Below are 21,657 nucleotides of genomic sequence, written 5' to 3' on the forward strand. Positions count from 1 at the left end.
TAATCTCACTCAAGAAACATATCAGTGGAAATCTTGTGTTTCCATCGTCTAGGACCAACCTCCATCCTCCAAGATGGCAACACTTGCCCCACAGAGGGTTTGATCCCCCGGGTAGCAAACACCCAGGGGTCATGCTGCACGTTGCTTGATGCAGCAGTGGTGCCGTTATTGCATTCTTTACATTCTAGCATTAGTAAATTATGTTAGCTGAAACGTTTATTATGGTCCTAAAATAGTGCAAAAGTTATTATTGGCAATGCAGATAAAATATGCAGACTGATTAAACGCGACATTATGTAGTACAACAAACTGTCTTGGGTCAAAATGTAGCAGTAGTATAAAAATGTCAAATGTTAAAGCTTCAATTTTAAAACTGTTTTTATTATTTTGAATACATAAATTTCAAGTTAGCAACACGTTTCAGAAATGTTAGGACAGAAGCCCGAGGGCAGCTGGGAGCCGAGGAGACCAACTACTGTAGCTGTTCAAACAAAATGTTGACCTCGTGGTGGCCGCGGCTCCGAGGCAGAGCTGGTGCTCTACCAGGTCGGCGGCTTGATGCCTGGCTCCAGCTGTCCATGTGTCACAGAATCCTTCAAGCAGATAATGAACCCCGAGGTCCGCTCATGGATCTCCCATCAAAGTGTGTGCGATTGTTATGTAAATGCACTTTAGACAGATAAACGCATTGTGCGTGAATGAGTGAATGAAACGTGTAGAAAAAGTGCTTTGACAGCTCACACTGAGTAGTCCATTTACCTTAATGTGCTAAAAGGTGCCCCCCCCCCCATACTTTTATTTTTTTCCAAGATACAGTAAGAGAAATAGCAAGCAAGAAGAAAATAAACAGACAAAAAGCAAACAATGAATAAACTGAAAGCTAGCAGCTTTTAAGCTTTATCACTTCTGCATCATACAGTCCACGTTATAGTGCATCAGCCAGTATCATGACTTCCAGTTTATTTTATCTTCAACAATGACACCAGTACAGGACATGTACTGTCTGACAGGAAACCCATCATCATGCTCTGCCACTATTCAACACAATAAAAGCTTTTAAAAACATTTCTGTACTTGTCATCATAAAATCTTAGTTACATAACAGTGAGTGTATTCATGTTTGGATACTGTTTAAAAATCAGTGCTTTAGAAGGATTCTAGAGCTGAACCTGGTCTTGATGGCTGAGGTAGTAGGCTTGGCCTGGAGAAGCCCCTCTTTGGAAGTGCTACAGTAACTGATGGTAAGTGCACCATCCTTGCATGTGTCCTTCGTGGTGCTCATTGAAGACTGTTTTGTAGCACTTTTGGATTCATGGGCTATGTTGGTGCCGGCTCGTAAACTACTCTTCTTAATTTTCTTGCTGTTATCAGTACCCTTGGCACTGTGCCTGGAAAAAGAATTGGCTGGTGGGTCAGATGTCACTGAGTTAATAGCAGCTTTAGTTACACTAGTCCTAGCAGCAGCCCTGGACTCATTAGCCCTGGCAGGTGGCTTTAAGATTGTAGAGTTCTGATGTTTTTGGAGTGTTTTCTCTCTCAGGTGTTTCCATACAACCTCACCAGCAGGCATGAGGTTATAGCTAGTGCTGACATTAGTGAGGCTTTCCCTTTGATCAGAGGCCTCCAGAGCAGCTGTGCTTGCCACAGGCAGCTTTTCTATATTTCCCTTTCCCCTCTCAAGTTTCACATCTCCAACATGCCCGTATCTTTTTCCTACAGCTTTCACATCGTGGTTACCAGAGTGTTTACACATGTTCACATAATCCTCTCTAACATTGTCCCCTTTCTGCTGAATCTCGTAAATATCACTCTCCTGTGAGACACGAGCATCTTTGTCCTGAGATGTCTGGCACTCATTTGATGAGTTTTTGTCCAAGGGAACCCGATTCGGAAGGACAGGGCTGGTGTCTGGTGGAAGGCCTCTCCTCCGTCTGGATAACCTCAGGACCACAGGGTTCTCATTCAGCCGTCTAGACACTGAACGTTTATTTAAACATGGAGTTTGGCATGAATTTCTTCCTGAATTGTGGAGAATACTGAAGGTTGTGTGGATGCTATAGTATTTAGAAAGCGTTGGGTGGCGAAGGTGCTGATTGTTAGCCCGACGGTGGTTGTGATGTAGGGGGTGGTACTTGTTGCTGCTTTCCTGGGCTCTGCTTTGGGGATGGCGCCTTGATTTGTATGTATTGCTTGGCCTTGTGCCTTGTTTGTTACCAACACCAGTTCTCGGCGTTAAAGGAATGACTGACGCTACACAGGAGGTTCTTTGCTCAGAGATTTTAGTAACCATGGCAACCTGCAACAGAGAGAAATTGTGATAGTCTGCATACTTCTGTGGATAATCATTTTTGTAGGCCTGAAGTTAGCATCACCCTGGTTTATGATGCTTAGATGTTTTGGTTTCACAGTAACCATGCAATTTTTGTTTAAATGCATTTGGCAACATATGAAGTCAACGACGCATCCAGAGGAACAACGCCACCATCACATGACTTTAGCGTTGGCATCACTGAGCCGTGATGACATAGCCCAGAGATTGAAACTAAATACGTTCACACACACAGACAAGGTGAGAGGCTTTCAGTCTGATCACAACTTAAATTTCTAAAGGTTTTAGTCACTTTCTGGACTGTTTTTTGTTTCTGAGATCTGTGTATAAGATGATGGAAGGAGGTGTCACCACTGCTCCTGTTTCTCTGTCCATTTATTTTTAGTGCTGATCCAACTATAGCCAACTATGGGGGGGTACACAACAGATAGTTCCCACGTCCATCGGAGGACTAACCCATGGAGTAAAACTTGCATCCGATCGACGATTTACATTAATTAGTGATCGTAATTCCATCAAACTAACACTGATGTCCTTGGATTGTGGGAGGAAATCAGAGCATCCGGGGAGAATTATTTAACATGTATGACATTGGGGGGAGGACCCTCCAAACCCCCACAGTCTGTCTTGGGGATTTTCTTTTTTAACAAATGCTAATCTCAAATGCACAAGGGGTGCACACACACACGGGTGAAGAAATACTCAGATTTCCTTTGACATATAAGCTGTAGCAAAAATATACAAACACACAACACCAAAATAAAATAATGCTATGTTGGTGTATGATAACAACAAACCAGAAGCAAAACAAACAAACAAATCCATCATTTGTGTACACTAAAGCTGATTCATATCTGCAGACCCAGTGTTTGGACTGTTTGTATCACTTACCAGCAACTTTAACTTTAGCTCTAGATGTCAGAGAGGCGACAGCTCTCTATGCATTTGTATTCAATATTGCACATGTCAGGTTAAATGTCACTGTGACTGTTTCAGCTGTTTGGCAGCATTGACAGCAGCGCTGTGACTGTCAAAGAGCAGCTTTATTAATCCACACACACTCCAGTCAGTGGCCCTCTTCAGCCACCATCAGGTGCCACTGACAATGTGTCCAAGACCTTTTACTCTTCTCATCGAACTTAGTAAAAAACTGTTGACAAAGTCCAAAAGGAACAACCCCGGGTGTTAAAAGGACCTGTATGTTTATTAGTGTTTGGTTTCCATACCGATGATACAACAGCACACTTTTCACACAAGCAAACGTGTAGTAAAGCATGACCAGACCTTGTTAGCCCTCTTGACATGAAGTAAGTGCTGGCGAGGTCTCAGGAGGTGTATCTGAGCGCCCTCTCGCCTGTCCTCCTCCACTCCCTTCTTCTGTTGCTTCCCTTCTCTTTCATCGCTGTCCATCCTTTTCTGTGCTCGAGCTGTTAAAGGGCAGGTGGATCTGAGCACAGCAGGGCTGGCAGGCCTCCTCTTCAGTGACCTGGAGTCACTGTGCACTGCAGGACAGGCACAGAAACTATCATTTCAAATAGCAGCTAGAGTTTAAGGAGGAATAATACACTTGCAAAGAAAGATGCAGAAGTTTACAAAAACATTCCCAGCAGGCGAGTACCTGTTTTTCTACATAACATCCTGATTTTCTTCTCCTCAGCTGGAGCCTTGTGACAGGAAGGCAAACGCTGACTGTCACCTGGCTCCCTGTCTTGCTTACTTGTTAAGAATGCCATGTTGCGCGGTAATGCTGCTGAACCTGAAGTGAAAGAGGAAATGGCATCATCAAGTGTGCGTGGCATGTCCCTTTTTTATTTTTAATCTCCGTAGTCTCTCACAGAGTTACTTCACCAAAACAGTTTAAAGATGCTCTGAGAAACACTGTGCAGCCTGACTCTGCTATCAACACAGTCCAAACAACCTAGCTGCTACCAGCTAACTTCACTGTTATACTTAACTGTCGACTGATGTTCCACTAACAGCTTTAGCAACACAATGTAACCCACACCTCCTCCAGCACTCATGCTCAACATGTGCATGAATAGAGGGAAACTTAGGGTTAATGTCTTGCCCGAGGATATTTGGCATGCAGGCCGGAGCAGCCAGGGATCGCACCATCAACCCTCCAGTTAGTAGATGAGCTGTACAGGCCGGATAAAACTTTTAAAACAATTTCATTTCCTGCATCCATTTTTTTATGTCAAACAGGGAACTCAGAGGAGCGGCAAAGGCAGGACAAACAAGGACAGGCTGGAAATGACTACAACTGCAACAACATCAGGTTGTGTTGCTCGCAATAAATCAGAATATATTCTGTACGGTGGTGAATTATGTGAGTAGCACATTTTTCTGTTAAAAGTGTGGAAAAAGACGAGTAAGCAGACAGAGAGCTGAAAACAGGCCGTGTGCCCTCTCTGCTGATATGAGTGAATAGTCTCAGTTTTTTCCTCACTTTCTCTCATGATGGTAATTATTCAAGTAACATATCTGCGTATTATTTATATGATGATTATATGAATAATCCATCCATTCACTTCCGCTTATCCTTTTCAGGGTCGCGGGGGGCGCTGGAGCCTATCCCAGCTGTCATAGGGCGAAAGGCGGGGTACACCCTGGACAGGTCGCCAGTCTGTCGCAGGGCCAACACACAGGGACAGACAACCATTCATACTCACATTCACACCTAGTGACAATTTGGATTATCCAATTAACCTATCCCCACAAGCTGCATGTCTTTGGACGGTGGGAGGAAGCCGGAGTACCCAGAGAGAACCCACGCAAGCACGGGGAGAACATGCAAACTCCACACAGAAAGACCCCGGCCTGATGGTGGAATTGAACTCAGGACCTTCTTGCTGTGCGGCAACGGTGCTAACCACTGTGCCACCGTGCTACGATTATATGAATAATATACAATATTTATGTGATTAATGTGTAATGTGTGTAAGAAGTATCAAACATTCATGCTGTAATCACAAGGCCCGGCCCAAACGAGGGGAAAATGGCAATCCTTGCCTAGAAGCAGCTATACTCCCTTGCACTGATTTATTTGGCGCCACTGACAAAAAAATGAGGTTACACTCTTTGTTGATGGCTTAAGCTAATGCAGGAGGGTTCACAGAGGGAATGTCAACAGATACAATTACCACACACAGCCCATCTTATTTGAACCGGACCAGTGAAACTAAGTTCAGTTGTGTCAGTCTTTCTACATTATAAACAAATGCTTCATTCATTCAGCATAACCCTTTGGGCTTAAACTTAAAGAAATAAATGTGTAAAATCACAGAAATCTATAATCAAATTACTTTGATGTGTTGTGAGTAGCCATGTAAGAGTTTTTATCAGTCAACAAAACTTTTAAAATTACAGATAAAAGTCCAAAGCTGAAATACCCCTCCACAAAAAAGTCCAGTGGGCCAGATTGGAGCCCTAGCCGGGCCGATGTTTGATATTCCTGGTCCACAATCAATATGCCACCTAGGAAACATCTAGATGACCCAAAAGTCATCAAAAGTGCACATTTCTGACAGCCAAATGCTGCAGAACAGGGAACTGGTGAAACAACAGAAGTTATATTTGACCCTACAGATTTATGGATAAATGATTTAAATGAAAAAATTGTGTTGAGTTTCACGTGACAAATGAGCCTAGACTTTATTTTCCTTGCAGGTTCAGGTTGCTTGGAGTGCATCCAAGGTTATGAGGTTTTACATTTTGTCTGGCTACACAGGGGGTTGCATCCAAAAGGGGTCATTGTTTAAACACCAGTGAAGATTGTCCACAGTGGGACTCCTGATTAGAGAGGAAATAGGCAGGGATCGAGAAATGAGGGAAGGGACAGACGGACGGACGGATAGATAACTAGATCTCTCTCAGGCTGCAGTCTTTCTTCCTAATCTCCGTATGCTCACAATTATGTCCAAAGTTAGTTAGACAAAGAAAGTATTTTTGTCGATATTTGCCTGAAGTGCAGACTTTCAGATTTAATTCAGTGGGTTTAAAAAAAATCGATATGACATCATATGATATGATACGCTGATTCAAATGGTATTTACAGCTTTCATTGTAAATGAGGCCAAAGGGATCTTTGTGCATTCGGCTGTAAGACCAAAATAAACCCATCAGAGTTACCAAAGAGCTTAGGAGCAGTCAGGTCTACATTCTCAAAAAGGTGAATCCTGGCCAGCTCAGCAACATCAAAGGCTTGGAAACCACAGAAAAAACCAACGTGGATGACACAGAGACAAATATCCTGCTGGGCTCTGAGAGTTCGAACGACCCATCGTCCAATGAGTAGATAACATCCTCAGCTACAGCCACCCCTGTGCACAGCCTGGTCACGTGAGAGCAGCTTCCGTGTTTTCAGCTTACCTCTTAAACAGAGAAAAGACAAAAAGTCCTCAGTCTTAGGGCGACGTTTGGTCAGACAGGTGACTACAGCCAGGCTGTGGGAGTGGGTATTCTGTGCAGACCTCATCAGCACCAATGGTCCTGGAGAGCTGGGTGGGGACTGAGCAAACTTTCTCTGTGCGTGCAGCCGAGGTCTGCATACATACATCAAGTCAAGCCAAACAAGTGCATTTATTAATAATGCAACAAACATTTAATCCTAATCTCTAGTAAGCCACAGTTCAGTGACGACAGAGACTTTAAATGAATTTAGTCTCAAAGTGAATTTCATTTTCTTGATGAAACGCAATGACAGGATTCGTTTTAGAAACTGTTGTGCTGTTGTACACAGATGGAGCAAATCACAAAGTATAAATATTCATCTGTTGCACCAACTCGCGTTCAGTGAGTGATACAGCATCACTCAAGTTGATGAGTGCATACTTTTGGCAACACTGTGTTTATTAAAATCTATTCGAACCTCTTGGGATGTGATTTTTGTTTAAAAAATCAGCTTCTGATGTTGGAACATCACAAGTTTGAGAAGCATAATCACAACACACACAAAAACACACTGGTGCCTACCTGTTTTTGGCACAATCATCTTCATCACCACGACTGCTGGTAGGATGGCGTTGTTGCGTCTGTAAGGACCAGCTCCAGTTTGGACCAGCTGCCCGACGCTTGATCGCAGTGTTAACTACAGAGCCTGAAGAGAACAGGCACAAGCCCAGCTGTGTGAGAACTGACCTCCACCTACAGTGTCATGACAATCAAAGTAATAACACGTGATGACACAGACAATCTGCTCGTGGCTAAAGTTTGGGACCAAAACGCTGTTTACTTCCAGGGAGCCTCCAAATAACCCCAAAAACAACATTAGACACACATGCACGCTTGTTGTGTTACTCACCACAGACACTTGTTGGGGTGTGCGACCTCAGAGTCCTGGCTGAGAGAGCAGCTCTCAGTGGCATCTTTGTGTTTTTAGATCTGCACATGTTGTTCAGTGAGTGTGTGTGTTGAGCAGTGTCTGTGCGTTTTGCAGGTTTGGGGTATTTTGAGTTCTGCAGCGACAGCGTGTTTTGTGTTTTATTTGAGCGTAGTGTCCTGGTAGAAGACGTCTTCTGGTCCGTGCAAGTACGCTGCCGAGTGTGTGCAACTTTCCTTTTACACAATTTCATCTGAGTTTGTGTGTTCCGTAGTATCCGAGTACATTTACTTTCTGGAGAGTGCGAGACCCAATTCAAGTGAGCTGTCTGCCGTTTGTTTGTGTGTTCAGCGTGCAGGCGCTTTGAAACGTGCAGGTTTTGTGCAGTACGTGTGTTCGCCTGTGTGTATGTATTTAGCTGTTTGCATGTGAGTCTTTGCTGTTGTGTGTGCATGTTTTTTCTTGCTTGTGTTTTCTTGTGTGCATTAGGTTTTGTCAGTGTCTTTTGCAGAGCATGTGGACACTTGTGTATGTGTGAGTGAGTGTGTGCAGCACGGTGTTTGTCTCTGTATTCCCTGAGAGAAAGGAAGAGAACTTTGCGGACCAGACGTTCTTCACACCACGGCATCCCGTCACTGATGTCCTGCACCACAAAAACAGTGTCTTCACCTTTAGTTCCACGGATTTTGGGGCATCAACACAATTTTTATTTTATCTGTTTACTAAAACGTATTGATGTTACAGGTACAAGTGAAATGTTTCATCCTGAAATCTGAAACATACTTGGCCTGTGGGGAACATTCTGCCAGCTGTGACTTCTTTGACTAGTCTGAAACTGAGTTATGTGGGGATTTACTCAAATACACTTTTCACTTCAATGTTATTTACACAGCGCCAAATCACAACAACAGTCACCTCAAGGTGCTTTATACTGTAAGGTCGACCCTACAATGATATAGACACAGAGAAAAACCCAACAATCATATGAGCAGCTCTTTGGCGACAGTGGGAAGGAAAAACTCCCTTTTAACAGGAAGAAACCTCCTGCAGAACCAGGCTCAGGGAGGGGCGGGGCCATCTGCTGCGACCGGTTGAGGGTGAGAATCCGATATTTCAAACAAACTAGCAAGTCTACCTCTGAAAGGCTCAGAAAGTGGCCCAGTCAGGTTCAGACTTAAATCAAATTGAGATGCTTTGGTATGACCTTAAACAGGCTGTTCATGCCGAAAAAGCCCTCCAATGAAGAGAGCCAAATCCTTCCACAGCCAAGTGAAAAGACTACTTGCCTCAGACCTGACTGCAGTTCTTGCTGCTGGCACAACCAATGTTTAGGTTTCAGGTGCAATGACTTTTTCCTCCGTTAATAAATCTAATTATTATTTAAAAACTGCATTTTGGATTTACTTATATTATCTTTGTCTGATATTAAAATTTCTTTTATGATCTGAAACAAAAAAGTAATCAGGAACAGGCCACGTACACTTTAAAGAGGAAAGCCAGTTTACTTACATATCTTTTTCTGATGACGTTCCGCTTGGGTCTGTCTGTACTCATGTTGCCCAGCAGAGAGTCTCTGTGTTTTGCCTGTGCTATGTTTTCACTGCAGGGGCTGGAATAAACATTCGTCTGCTTCTTTCTAGATGAGAAGAATTACGAAATGCTCCAATTAAAAAAAGCCATTGGACAGGGCTGCAGTAGAGAGTCACACTATTCAATATGACTTCAAGTAATTTTAAAATCAGTCCATTATGTGGCACAGAGTCACTCATGGTGTGCAAAACCACCAGCTAGTCAAGAAACAGTCGTCTAAAGGAGCAGTGAATCTCACTGGAGACACAGCAGCACTGCGTCTATCTGATGACACAGGTGAGCCAGTGCACTGATTACTCTTCAATACCTGAGGGGAAAAGATTTAATTAGGATAAATTAGACAGCCTGGTTCAAATACAATTCCAAGTGCAGATTGCGTGGAAGAAGACATGCAACTGCCACGGAAACAGACAATTCTTCAATAGACATGAAGTTGTGCTGAGATCTAGACTTGTAGTCCTAAACCAAGACAAAGACAATACCAAGACCAGAGGGTATCAAGACCAAGACAAAGTCGAGACGAGACCAAGACCGAGACAAAAGTCTTTAAACTGCAGCCAGATGCTGCTTCGTTTACAGGTCTCAGGCATATTTATGTGTTTTTGCGATGCACAGCCCTCCTCACCGCTGTCTACTGTCTCACTCACTTACTGAGAGGACGGACGAACGCTTCACTTTTCTGTCGCGTCCATCACCCTCTCTGTTTTTCGCACAATGATATTATCCTATATCCTCACATGTGATTGGCCACAATATGGAGGGATTGGAGCATAGCTGAGCCACTGTGTGAGAGCTGAGCAGCCAAAGGAAATTAGGTGAGGAGCGGCTCTCGCTCAAGGGGAGTCGACTCTTCTGATTCACTACTAAGCACTCTGTAAGCACGGCTCTTAGAGCTGATGCTTTGGCACATGACACATTATCGAACGTTACGGTGTGTGTCATGGATACTGTTGACTCCAAATCTCCCGACCACTATGTCGATCTGAGACAGCGAGACCAAGACAAGACTAGGGGTGAGGGAAAAATCGATACTGTGTAGTATCGTGATATTTTGTTTGCTAATAATGTATCGATACAGGGACAGTAGAAATCGATATTTTGTTACAAAAAATTTTATTTAATGTAAAATTATATTTTGTTTTAATTTACTTTCAAATTCTTTAGTTGCTGAATGGGCTGCATAGTTCTCATAAATTACATAGTTCAGAATAGCTATAATTGTACCAGATGGTTGCATTCAGTTAAGTTGGACTAGACTGTAATACAAACCGTTCAGTTTGTCAACAATAAAACTGACTGAGATGAGAGAAAGACTGAGTGTGAGACTTTGATATTAGATAAAATGAATATTGATAAAGTTTACCTTTATGTACAGAATCTGAATATCGCAAAATATTTTAAAAAATTGCAATAATATCGTATCATGCATTAAGTATTGTGATAATATCGTATCGTGGGATGTATGGTGATTCCCACCTCTAGACAAGACCATCTCTGTCTGATCAAGCCATCCTAATCATGATAACTACCCTAATTGTCACACGTCCGTTTTCTCGTGTAGGTCACATTGACAATTTATAATTCATGATGACGTTATTATAAACATCAGGGTGACAGGCTGTAAACATGAAATCGTGCAGCTGCTCAGAGCGTTGTCAGGCTGCAGGACGGTCGCTCTCCGTTTTTCCTCTCACATGGCCTACTTCTGACAGGAAGTAACCATGGTTACAGGAGGATGCTCTCAAACCCTCGTGATCTAAAAGAGCTCCGGTTATTGATGCAAAATCCAACTGTACCCCAGTACTAAAACCTCATAAAAGAAGTATACTGTCTCAGATGCGCGTAATTTCTAGGGGGTTAGGGGGGGTTATGACCCCCCCAATAATCAGACCCACAGTTATCCAGTCAATTCAGTAGGAATAAACAGCAACAGACTGAGCCACGTTAATTAGCTTTTCTGCAGTCTGGTTGAATAATTGGTCGAGTCAGAATATAAAATAAGTTAATACATAGCATGGCTTAAATAATCACATCAAAAACTATAGATCTGGATGGAGTTTGATTGACACGTGCTGATTACATTCTTCATATAACCAGGACAGATGAGAGCACAGGGAGCAGCAGATTGGTTAGACACGGAGAGGCGAGCATCAAACGGACCTGCAAGCAGCCACACAGGAGCCATTATGACTGAATAAAAACAGGAGCTATGGGGGTACTGACCAAAGTGCTTAAAGCACACACATGTTGATACAGCACTTTATTACTGTGTGGTCCATTTGCTGTTAAAAATGCTTATATTGATGAACTGCAGCAGCTGTGTTACTTTCAGTAGTTCATATTTTTATAATATCACAATTTTAACTTCCTTTGTAAAACCAGTTAATTTGCAGGGTTAGACCATGTATGTGACTGGTCAAATCTGCCATCCTCATGACTGGTTTGGAAAACGTGGCTCAAGCTATCGAGCTGATAAACTCTTGGACCACATATCCTGATTGTCAGTGTCAGCAAAGTGAAGCCAGATAGAGGAAAGCTATCCTGGCTACAGTGGGGCAAAAAAGTATTTAGTCAGCCACCGATTGTGCAAGTTCCCCCACCTAACATGATGACAGAGGTCAGTAATTTGCACCAGAGGTACACTTCAACTGTGAGAGACAGAATGTGAAAAAAAAAATCCATGAATCCACATGGTAGGATTTGTAAAGAATTTATTGGTAAATCAGGGTGGAAAATAAGTATTTGGTCAATAACAAAAATACAACTCAATACTTTGTAACATAACCTTTGTTGGCAATAACAGAGGTCAAACGTTTACTATAGGTCTTTACCAGGTTTGCACACACAGTAGCTGGTATTTTGGCCCATTCCTCCATGCAGATCTTCTCGAGAGCAGTGATGTTTTGGGGCTGTCGCCGAGCAACACGGACTTTCAACTCCCGCCACAGATTTTCTATGGGGTTGAGGTCTGGAGACTGGCTAGGCCACTCCAGGACTTTCAAATGCTTCTTACGGAGCCACTCCTTTGTTGCCCGGGCGGTGTGTTTTGGATCATTGTCATGTTGGAAGACCCAGCCTCGTTTCATCTTCAAAGTTCTCACTGATGGAAGGAGGTTTTGGCTCAAAATCTCACGATACATGGCCCCATTCATTCTGTCCTTAACACGGATCAGTCGTCCTGTCCCCTTGGCAGAAAAACAGCCCCATAGCATGATGTTTCCACCCCCATGCTTCACAGTAGGTATGGTGTTCTTGGGATGCAACTCAGTATTCTTCTTCCTCCAAACACGACGAGTTGAGTTTATACCAAAAAGTTCTACTTTGGTTTCATCTGACCACATGACATTCTCCCAATCCTCTGCTGTATCATCCATGTGCTCTCTGGCAAACTTCAGACGGGCCTGGACATGCACTGGCTTCAGCAGCGGAACACGTCTGGCACTGCGGGATTTGATTCCCTGCCGTTGTAGTGTGTTACTGATGGTGACCTTTGTTACTTTGGTCCCAGCTCTCTGCAGGTCATTCACCAGGTCCCCCCGTGTGCTTCTGGGATCTTTGCTCACCGTTCTCATGATCATTTTGACCCCACAGGATGAGATCTTGCGCAGAGCCCCAGATCGAGGGAGATTATCAGTGGTCTTGTATGTCTTCCATTTTCTGATGATTGCTCCCACAGTTGATTTTTTCACACCAAGCTGCTTGCCTATTGTAGATTCACTCTTCCCAGTCTGGTGCAGGTCTACAATACTTTTCCTGGTGTCCTTCGAAAGCTCTTTGGTCTTGGCCATGGCGGAGTTTGGAGTCTGACTGTTTGAGGCTGTGGACAGGTGTGTTTTATACAGATGATGAGTTCAAACAGGTGCCATTCATACAGGTAACGAGTGGGGGACAGAAAAGCTTCTTACAGAAGACGTTACAGGTCTGTGAGAGCCAGAGATTTTCCTTGTTTGAGGTGACCAAATACTTATTTTCCACCCTAATTTACGAATAAATTCTTTACAAATCCTACCATGTGAATTCATGGATTTTGTTTTTCACATTCTGTCTCTCACAGTTGAAGTGTACCTCTGGTGCAAATTACTGACCTCTGTCATCATTTTAAGTGGGGGAACTTGCACAATCGGTGGCTGACTAAATACTTTTTTGCCCCACTGTATGTTCAGCCTGCTTTGTAGTGCAGGGACCAGAGGAACCAGGCCAGCATGCTGTTGTTGTTCACTGACTTGCAGCTTGAGACCTGACTCAAGTCAAGTTTGACAATGATTTCAAATGTAAATAATCCTAGCAGCAGATGTCTGTCTCCTTCTGGGCTATCTGCAGTATGTTTCTATATCTAGTCCTGTTCTGTGCACACACCTTCTCTCGGCCAACATATTTACAAGCTCTAATGAACGGGTGAAACTGGAAATATGGTAGGCTATGAGAGAGCATACGAAAGACCTATGTGGTAAGAGGTTGTAGGGACAGTAGGACTCAGAGCACAAACAAAGCTCCATTCAGCTGACTTTCATTATTTTGCCAGCGTTTTATGTGGGTTATAGCATTTTGTTCAATTCAAAGGCTTTCAGAGACAGCATATTGATACTGCCAAGTCAGTACATTAATTTAAACTCAATAGCTTACAGTGGGAATTATGAAATATGAATCAAATAATATCTCCCAACCCCACTACTGTAACCTCTCACTATACTTCTGTCCTCGCTTAACACAAGAGCCTAGCTGTACTGTAAATGCATTCAGACAGATTTACAACAACCATTACCCTAGGCTCAAGTTTGTTTCTTATAATGGAGGTAGCTAACCTAAGGCAGTTAAATCACCATGTGATTATGCTGTGATTAATTCTCTCATTAGCAGCAATAACGCCGGGCACTCCTCTAAAATCCCCGTGGAAAGGACTAGAGATGGCACGATACCACTTCTTTTTATGTCCGATACAGATATCATAAATTTGCATATCTGCCGATATGCAAATATGGTGCATTTTATAATCAATAAAACTGTTTTTTATAAATATCTTGCTGCATTTTGTATAAGTTCATAGACAAGTTTAAAAAACAACCAAACACTAAAGCTATTCTGTTATACCTGTATGCAAAAAAAAAAACACTGATCAGCAAAGCTGATCAATCTAATAAACTTAACCCTGCACCATCTTCCCTATTCTGGTATTTTAAAGAGTACTTAGCAGAAAAATTAAACAACCTAAATAATAGGGTTGCAAACTCCTAGCAAAAAAATAATAGGGACCCCCCCCCCCTCCCACCCTCCACCTTGTGATGCTTAATCGACGTAATCAACTTTAATTTAATGCACATGTAAAAAAAATAAATAAATAAAAAAAAAAAATGCACAGAAATCAATAACTTTTCTACAATAATGAAATAGTTTCAACATCTTTCTTCAACAGAACTGCAGACTGCACAGATGGTGCCTTCCCAAAGGAAAAAGTACTCTAGCTTACTAGGGTATATTAGACTTAACAGTTACTATATACAGTAATGGACTTCTATACATTTTACATCAGATTAAAACTTTGGTTTAAGATTCATTCAATTTATTAAAAGCTCGACATTTTAAATGAGAATAAGAAAGAAAAGTATGTCTTTGTGCCCCCTTTTCCCTGTTCATGCCCTATCGGCCCCCCTGGCTAAACTTTGCTAGATCCGCCCCTGCACAGTTACAGCCGTCAGCTGTAGAAATAGATCCTGGTGTAGAAAGTATTAAATACATTCTAACAACAGCTGATCAAGCTTAAACGTGCTGCTGTTGTTCAGCCGCTGGTTTCTTTCTGGTGCAAAGTGAGACAAAAACAAACAAGAGAGACGATCAGCTGATCATTGATCAGTTTCATGATTGAAGTAGCAGCAGGAGAGAGAGGGAGAGAGGCAGTCGCTCCATATATGGTTGTTAAGCTTAATGCAGGAATGCTTTACTAACATTCAGAGATGAACTTACACACTTGCTTTACTTCTGTCTGGGATCACTTCCTGATGAAATGCTGGTTTGGTAACGAGGCTACAAATACTCAACCAGAGCTCTGACAGGTCTCGCGCCACAGCCGCTCTATCACGTGACGTGTACTGCTCCGACTGCTAAGGTTATGAGCTGAGTTATGTCGCAAGTTTTGTGAGGTGCTTTCGTGATATTTAATTTAATCGGATTATATATATATATTTTTTTATTTCTCTCCGATATCCGATCCAGTAATTTAGGTCACTATCGGACAGATACCGAGACGTAATATCGGATCAGTCCATCCCTAGAAAGGACCACGCTTCGTGTCTCACTCACTGATTTTGCACCTCATGTAATCCTATCATCTACACTCACTCAGCACCTGTAACAAACCACACATGTAGCGTGCAGTACAACAGGTGTTGTGCCAAAAAGTGATTGTCTGCCAAAAACTGATTTCCAGTGTTTCTGTGTATTTTTTTATGTGTAATATCTTTACGTATGCTCGTAAATAGACTTCGGTGAACAGGGTTTACAAAGGGGTTATATAGAGAATTAAAACAATATCTGTTTTTCAAGTATCTTTACAACTCTCTGCTATTGTACTTACATTATAACCAATCCGGTCCTTTATCCCCACTTAAAATATTTTTACAGAAATATTGTAATATTTGCTGCCATTTCTGCTGTCCTCTTGGCCAACTTACTCTTACAAAAGACATTTGTAATGTTAATGAGATTTTTTTTAACTGCATAAATAAAGGTTATATAAAAGTCACTGCCAAAAACTGATTGCGCCTTCTACCTTGTTACACGAATGTTGTTTGTGGCTCAAGATGACTTTATGTCATCCATGAGGGATGCATTTGACATATGTTTCACATATTATAGCCCAACAAGTTACTTATAGCAGTTTAAATACGAGCAATCAGTTTTTGGCAAATACCGGAAATCAGTTTTTGGCAGACAATCACTTTTTGGCACAACACCGGCCTGCAGCCCTCTGGCTTCTCCCACACCCTGACACGGACACTCCCGTACCGCTACAGCGGGAACTAACATGCGCGGGTGGATGGATTTATTTCTGAGGCGCTTCCAGCCCTGACGACTGAGCAGTCTGCGGATCATTAAACAAACGCAGATGAACGAACAACATACAACGTGTCTTCCACTGAGCATGTTCCCTTTAACAAAGCAGGCATTAATAAAAGAAAACACGCACCCCATCCAGGATCCCCGGCCTGCAGCATGGACACATCTAGGATCTGAGAGAACGGCTCACAGCTTCACCGACTAACAGCAGCTCATGTCAGCTGTCCCCCCGCTCCCCTGGGCTGTTATTCCCGTAGAGCTGGAGCTTGGAGTCGGCCCCTGCACGGCTCCTCAGCGCAGTGAGGAAGCACCGACTGCGGTCATGTGAGCCGCAGTTGCCAGACAGGCTAGAGCCGCTGAACCGAGAGCCGCGTCAGCAGACGCTCAGAACGCAGAGTCGTCACGTGGTTCAGCGTGAGTTTCCGTCCCTTTTCACGTGGGTCATATGTTTTGATTTTAACAGGTTCCCCGCAGCACTTATCCTGTCTCCCACGTCCCACGTGTTTTCAATAAAACATCAGTAGCAGTGAGCAAGCTTCTTTATTTTAACGTGGCTCACATCCACGCACGTAAACATAACCTGCCGCTGCTTCTACGACACAGTCTATATCACAATTTGGTTAGACAGCCCCCTAGTGGTGAAGCTGAACTACCCACATGACTCCTATCAACACACTACTGTTACATGTTTCATTTTATTTTGTATTAACATTAAACCCATTTTAACTGACTGTATGCCTACGCTCTGTCCTATTGAAATAGGCACCTACCACCCCACATGGAAAAGATATAAATCTAAAGTTTTGTGGCTTGTGTGAAACCTGCATGAAAAGCATACAAGAGTGAAAACAGATATAAGATCCATTGAAAAATTATATAAATGAAACTTGTATGTTTTGGAAACTTACTAAAACAATATATGAAAGTAATGAGAAAGTGGCCACTTTCATGAGGAAATCTTATGCAAGTCTTTTATAAGTTTTTACTATTTCTTTTCCATATGGGACGGGTCACACTGTGGTTATTAAGATAAATGTGATAAGCATTTTGGCCTGTGTGCGGAGATGCTGCATATATTTTGTCACACTATGGTGGGCAGTGCTCTCTATTATACTGCTGTGTGTTGGTGGTGCGGCGTGACAGACAAAAACACCAAGCAGCTGGACGAGCTGGTGAAAAAAGCCAGCTCAGTGCTTGGCAGGAGGCTCGCTGGTCTTACATAGGACTGTGGTGGAGACCCCCGAAGCCCCAAATAAAGTCTCTCTATCTTACACATTTAGCTAAAAAAAATGTTTTTTTCTGTTCATCCTGTATTTATTGCATTTTTATTCCCAATTTCAACTTTTTTTTGTTTATTATTGTGTTTGCAGTCACATGGTTTTATTATATTTTCTTCAAGGAGATAAGCAGAAACATTTTTAAGTAAGTAAAATTATATTTATTTAGCAGCTTTCAAGACAGAGATCACAAGTGCTTCACAAAAAATACCAGAGCATTTAAAAGAAAGCAAACAGAAGAAAGTTAACCAAATGCAACTCCAAAAGGATGATTTTTGTTTTTTTGTTGCAGCAGCAGCCCGCCTTTTAACAGGTACCAGGAAATTTTGCCATATCACCCCTGTCCTAGCTAGCCTGCATTGGCTGCCCATAAAGTACCGTATTCAATTTAAAATATTACTTCTTACTTTCAAAACTATTAATAAATTAGCGCCAAGTTATCTTAGTGAACTTCTCAAACCACACACTCCTGCTAGAACACTCAGATCTGCCACTCAACTACTTCTGACCCGACCCAGATCTCGACTGAAGTCCCGGGGTGACCGTGCGTTTGCTCTGGCTGCCCCGGTACTGTGGAATACCCTTCCTCTCGACCTCCGCGCATCTGATTCTATTGCACTGTTCAAATCACGATTAAAAACCCACTTATTCAATCTTGCCTTTCCCTCTAGTTAATATTTCTTTTATGATTTTATATCACGCACTTTTATGCTCATTTAAATTCTTGTTTGCTCTGTACCTGTTGCTTTCCTATGTATTAGTGACAGTTATCTGCTTGCATATTTAGTACTTGCTTTGGTCCTATTTCTATTATCCTCCTCATATACTCTATTTTACTTGTTAAGCACCTTGGCATACCCTTGGTTTTTAAGTGTGCTTTATAAATAAAGTTTATTATTGTTTTTTTTTGTTTTGCAGCACGGTGGCATGGTGGTTAGCACTGTTGCCGCACAGCAAGAAGGTCCTGAGTTCAATTCCACCATCAGGCCGGGGTCTTTCTGTGTGGAGTTTGCATGTTCTCCCCGTGTTTGTGTGGGTTCTCTCCGGGTACTCCGGCTTCCTCCCACCGTCCAAAGACATGCAGCTTGTGGGGATAGGTTAATTGGATAATCCAAATTGCCACTAGGTGTGAATGTGACTGTGAGTGTGAATGGTTGTCTGTCCCTGTGTGTTAGCCCTGCGACAGACTGGCGACCTGTCCAGGGTGTACCCCGCCTCTCGCACTATGACAGCTGGGATAGGCTCCAGCGCCCCCTGCGACCCTGAAAAGGATAAGCGGAAGGATGGATGATTTTTGTTTTAGTTAAGACCATCCAGCAAAGAATATACAGAGGCTAAGACAAATCAAAAAGAATCGGGTGTTGAACAGAGATAAAAATGTCCTCAGAATAAATAGAAACAATATTTAAACCCAAAGTAAAAACAAGGTCCTGTGTGTGTCCTTTGTGTTGTGTGGGGCTGGACACATGCTGGCTAAAATGAAAAGAATCCATAATGCTGATAAATCCTCTGGCAAAGGGGTTGGTGTCATCATCAACATGTATGATTAAAATATAAGTAATACATTCAATATCAACAACTATAAGCAGTCTGGACAGCTTCATAGTGGAGGATAAGAAGTCAATGAACTCCAAAAAAAAGCTACTGGGCCGAGTGGACGATACACCACAGCATAATAAAAAGGATCCTTATTCTCGGCTTTAATCAGCTCTAGTTCAAACGAAGGAAAATGTCCAACATTCGCTGAACGGCAGGAGAAACAGCCGTGAAAAACCCCCACAGCAAGACCTCCTCCATGACCAGACACCCGAGGCTTGCTGATGAAGAAATAGCTGTGTGGGCAAAGTTCAATGAGGGACAAATAGTCTAAGTCACTCTGCCAGGGCTCAGTCAGAAATAAATAATGATTTTTTGGGGGGAAAATATCAAATAATTCAGCAAGAAAGATTTATTAGTCATGGATAGGCTATGGCCACACCCTCTAACAGATCATTACATGAAGGAACCTTTTAAAAAAACAAGCGCGCTCATGCTCTTACGTGCTGCACAATAATGTTTAATATTTAGTATTTACTGTTATATTCCCATAGATTATCGTGATGTTGTTTATTATATTGCTCTCTTTTTTCCTTGTTTTCTCTTTTTTCTTTCTCAACAGGTGATTTCTCCCCTTTCTTTCCCCCAGTCAAGTCTGTCCCGTGTAGTAAGTGAAAATAAAATAAAATAAACAATAAAAGCAAAGGTGAATCATATAGACCAGGGTTCCCCAATCCCAGTCCACGAGGGCCGGTGTCCTGCAGGTTTTAGATCTCACCCTGGGTCAACACACCTGAATCACATGATGAGTTTATTACCAGGCCTCTGGAGAACTTCAGGACACGTTGAGGAGGTGATTTATCCATTTAAATCAGCTGTGATGGATCAAGAAGACATCTAAAACCTGCAGGGACACCGGCCCTCGTGGACTGAGATTGGGGACCCCTGATATAGACCAATACAGCAAGGCTGGGATGGTCCATTTGGTAAAGTAAATCCGTTGGGCATCTTTCTTTGCCTTTAGACAATAATTCTGATGGCAAAAGAACCAAACGGGACAGGCAGTCTCGTCATGCATTGAAAAGCACCAGGGTGTGCGCGGTAGAAGCCTTATTATTAGCAGGATCTCGAGTTAGGGGGTGCAATTACTCAGGGTTTGGGCCAATTCCACTCACCGCATGATCCCAGAGACCCGAGCCCTGTGTATCCAAGCAGGGGCGTGAAAGACAAATTCCCCTCCATGAAAATTTTCTGAGTACAGGAAACAAGACACCTCGATGTTGCGTACCAGCCACACCCCGCTGCCAGAACAGCCTGAGGTTCACATGGACACCTGCTCTTCTCCCTCGTGGTCTGAGGACACTGCTGAGGTCGCCGGACAAGGATCCAGCCACCGGCAGAGGATGGAAAATGCCGACACAAGAGGATGAGGCCCATCATTGAAGATAAGTTAGATAACAGCGTCTATCATTGATACGGAGCGCAAACAATAGACCAGGACAAACGTAAACACCGGTGCCATCACTCTTATGACCACGTTTTTAAGACTAAGAACTAGGAAACATTTACAGATATGCAAAGAAACTTCTTGGGACACTCACAGCCAACTGGATGCGATTTACACTTTTGATTGATTTCAGCCAGTCACACAGAACGACCATTGCCTGCTGCTTAGCTGATGGCACATTTGAAACTGACGACTCTCACTGGTGGACTCAGTTTTCCTCTCTAAATCTCTTGTATTTATGGGTTTAAAACGTGTTTTCATAACTTGCCTCCCCCTCTCTCAAACAAACATATGGCATTGGCTGAAATGGATGTGCACACATTTTCAAGTTGGGTTTTTTCCCTCTCTCTTTTGTACTTTTTTGCAAAAGTGCTTTAGCTCACCCTCAATCTTTTAATTCCCCCCATGGCTGAAGAACCAGTCTTGTTCTTAAATGGCTACTCAGTTTACTGAATAAGATCAAAGGTCATAAGGGTCATGGTCTGTCGGTCCTCACCATCCAACCCTTTTTGCTATGTTTTGTTATGTTCTCTCCTGGATTCCTGCTTCCCTCTGTGTAACAAGGCAACCTTTTGTAGCTTGATTTACAGTGAAGATGGAGACTAAGACAAAGTATGGTGGAAGCAAGAGGTGTTTATTTGCCTACATATATCTAAACCATGACAGTCAATAGCAGGTCAAGCCTTCTAACAGCAATCACTCCTCTGTCTAATGACAGCCTTAAATACTCTCAGCTGTTAAGGACTAAACCATTATTTACTCTCAGGTGAGTTTACCAAATTCTAACATTCCACAAACATTGTACAGTACACAATCTCAATAAATGAAAATACACATACAGAGAGTGCAGAATTATTAGGCAAATGAGTATTTTGTCCACATCATCCTCTTCATGCATGTTGTCTTACTCCAAGCTGTATAGGCTCGAAAGCCTACTACCAATTAAGCATATTAGGTGATGTGCATCTCTGTAATGAGAAGGGGTGTGGTCTAATGACATCAACACCCTATATCAGGTGTGCATAATTATTAGGCAACGTCCTTTCCT

The 21,657-nt window shown here is 42.6% G+C and overlaps 1 protein-coding gene across 1 annotated transcript; it reads right to left on the bottom strand.

The window, feature by feature from the left end:
* Positions 1-360: 360 nt before the first annotated feature.
* On the bottom strand, positions 361-16,879 carry LOC146658417 (uncharacterized). Its single transcript, XM_085422042.1, has 8 exons — positions 16,420-16,879; positions 9,159-9,285; positions 7,632-8,292; positions 7,304-7,427; positions 6,701-6,873; positions 3,948-4,085; positions 3,614-3,831; positions 361-2,296 (listed from the first exon to the last, which is right to left on the bottom strand). The coding sequence occupies exons 1-8, from the start codon at positions 16,422-16,424 to the stop codon at positions 1,139-1,141; spliced, it is 2,604 nt and encodes an 867-aa protein (XP_085278168.1). The 5' UTR covers positions 16,425-16,879; the 3' UTR covers positions 361-1,138.
* Between the last annotated feature and the right edge of the window lie 4,778 nt (positions 16,880-21,657).

The sequence above is a fragment of the Rhamphochromis longiceps genome, linkage group LG11 (genome assembly GCF_057381845.1).
Source record: "Rhamphochromis longiceps isolate RC_006_pf linkage group LG11, R_longiceps_female_GT1.1, whole genome shotgun sequence".
NCBI lineage: Eukaryota > Metazoa > Chordata > Actinopteri > Cichliformes > Cichlidae > Rhamphochromis > Rhamphochromis longiceps.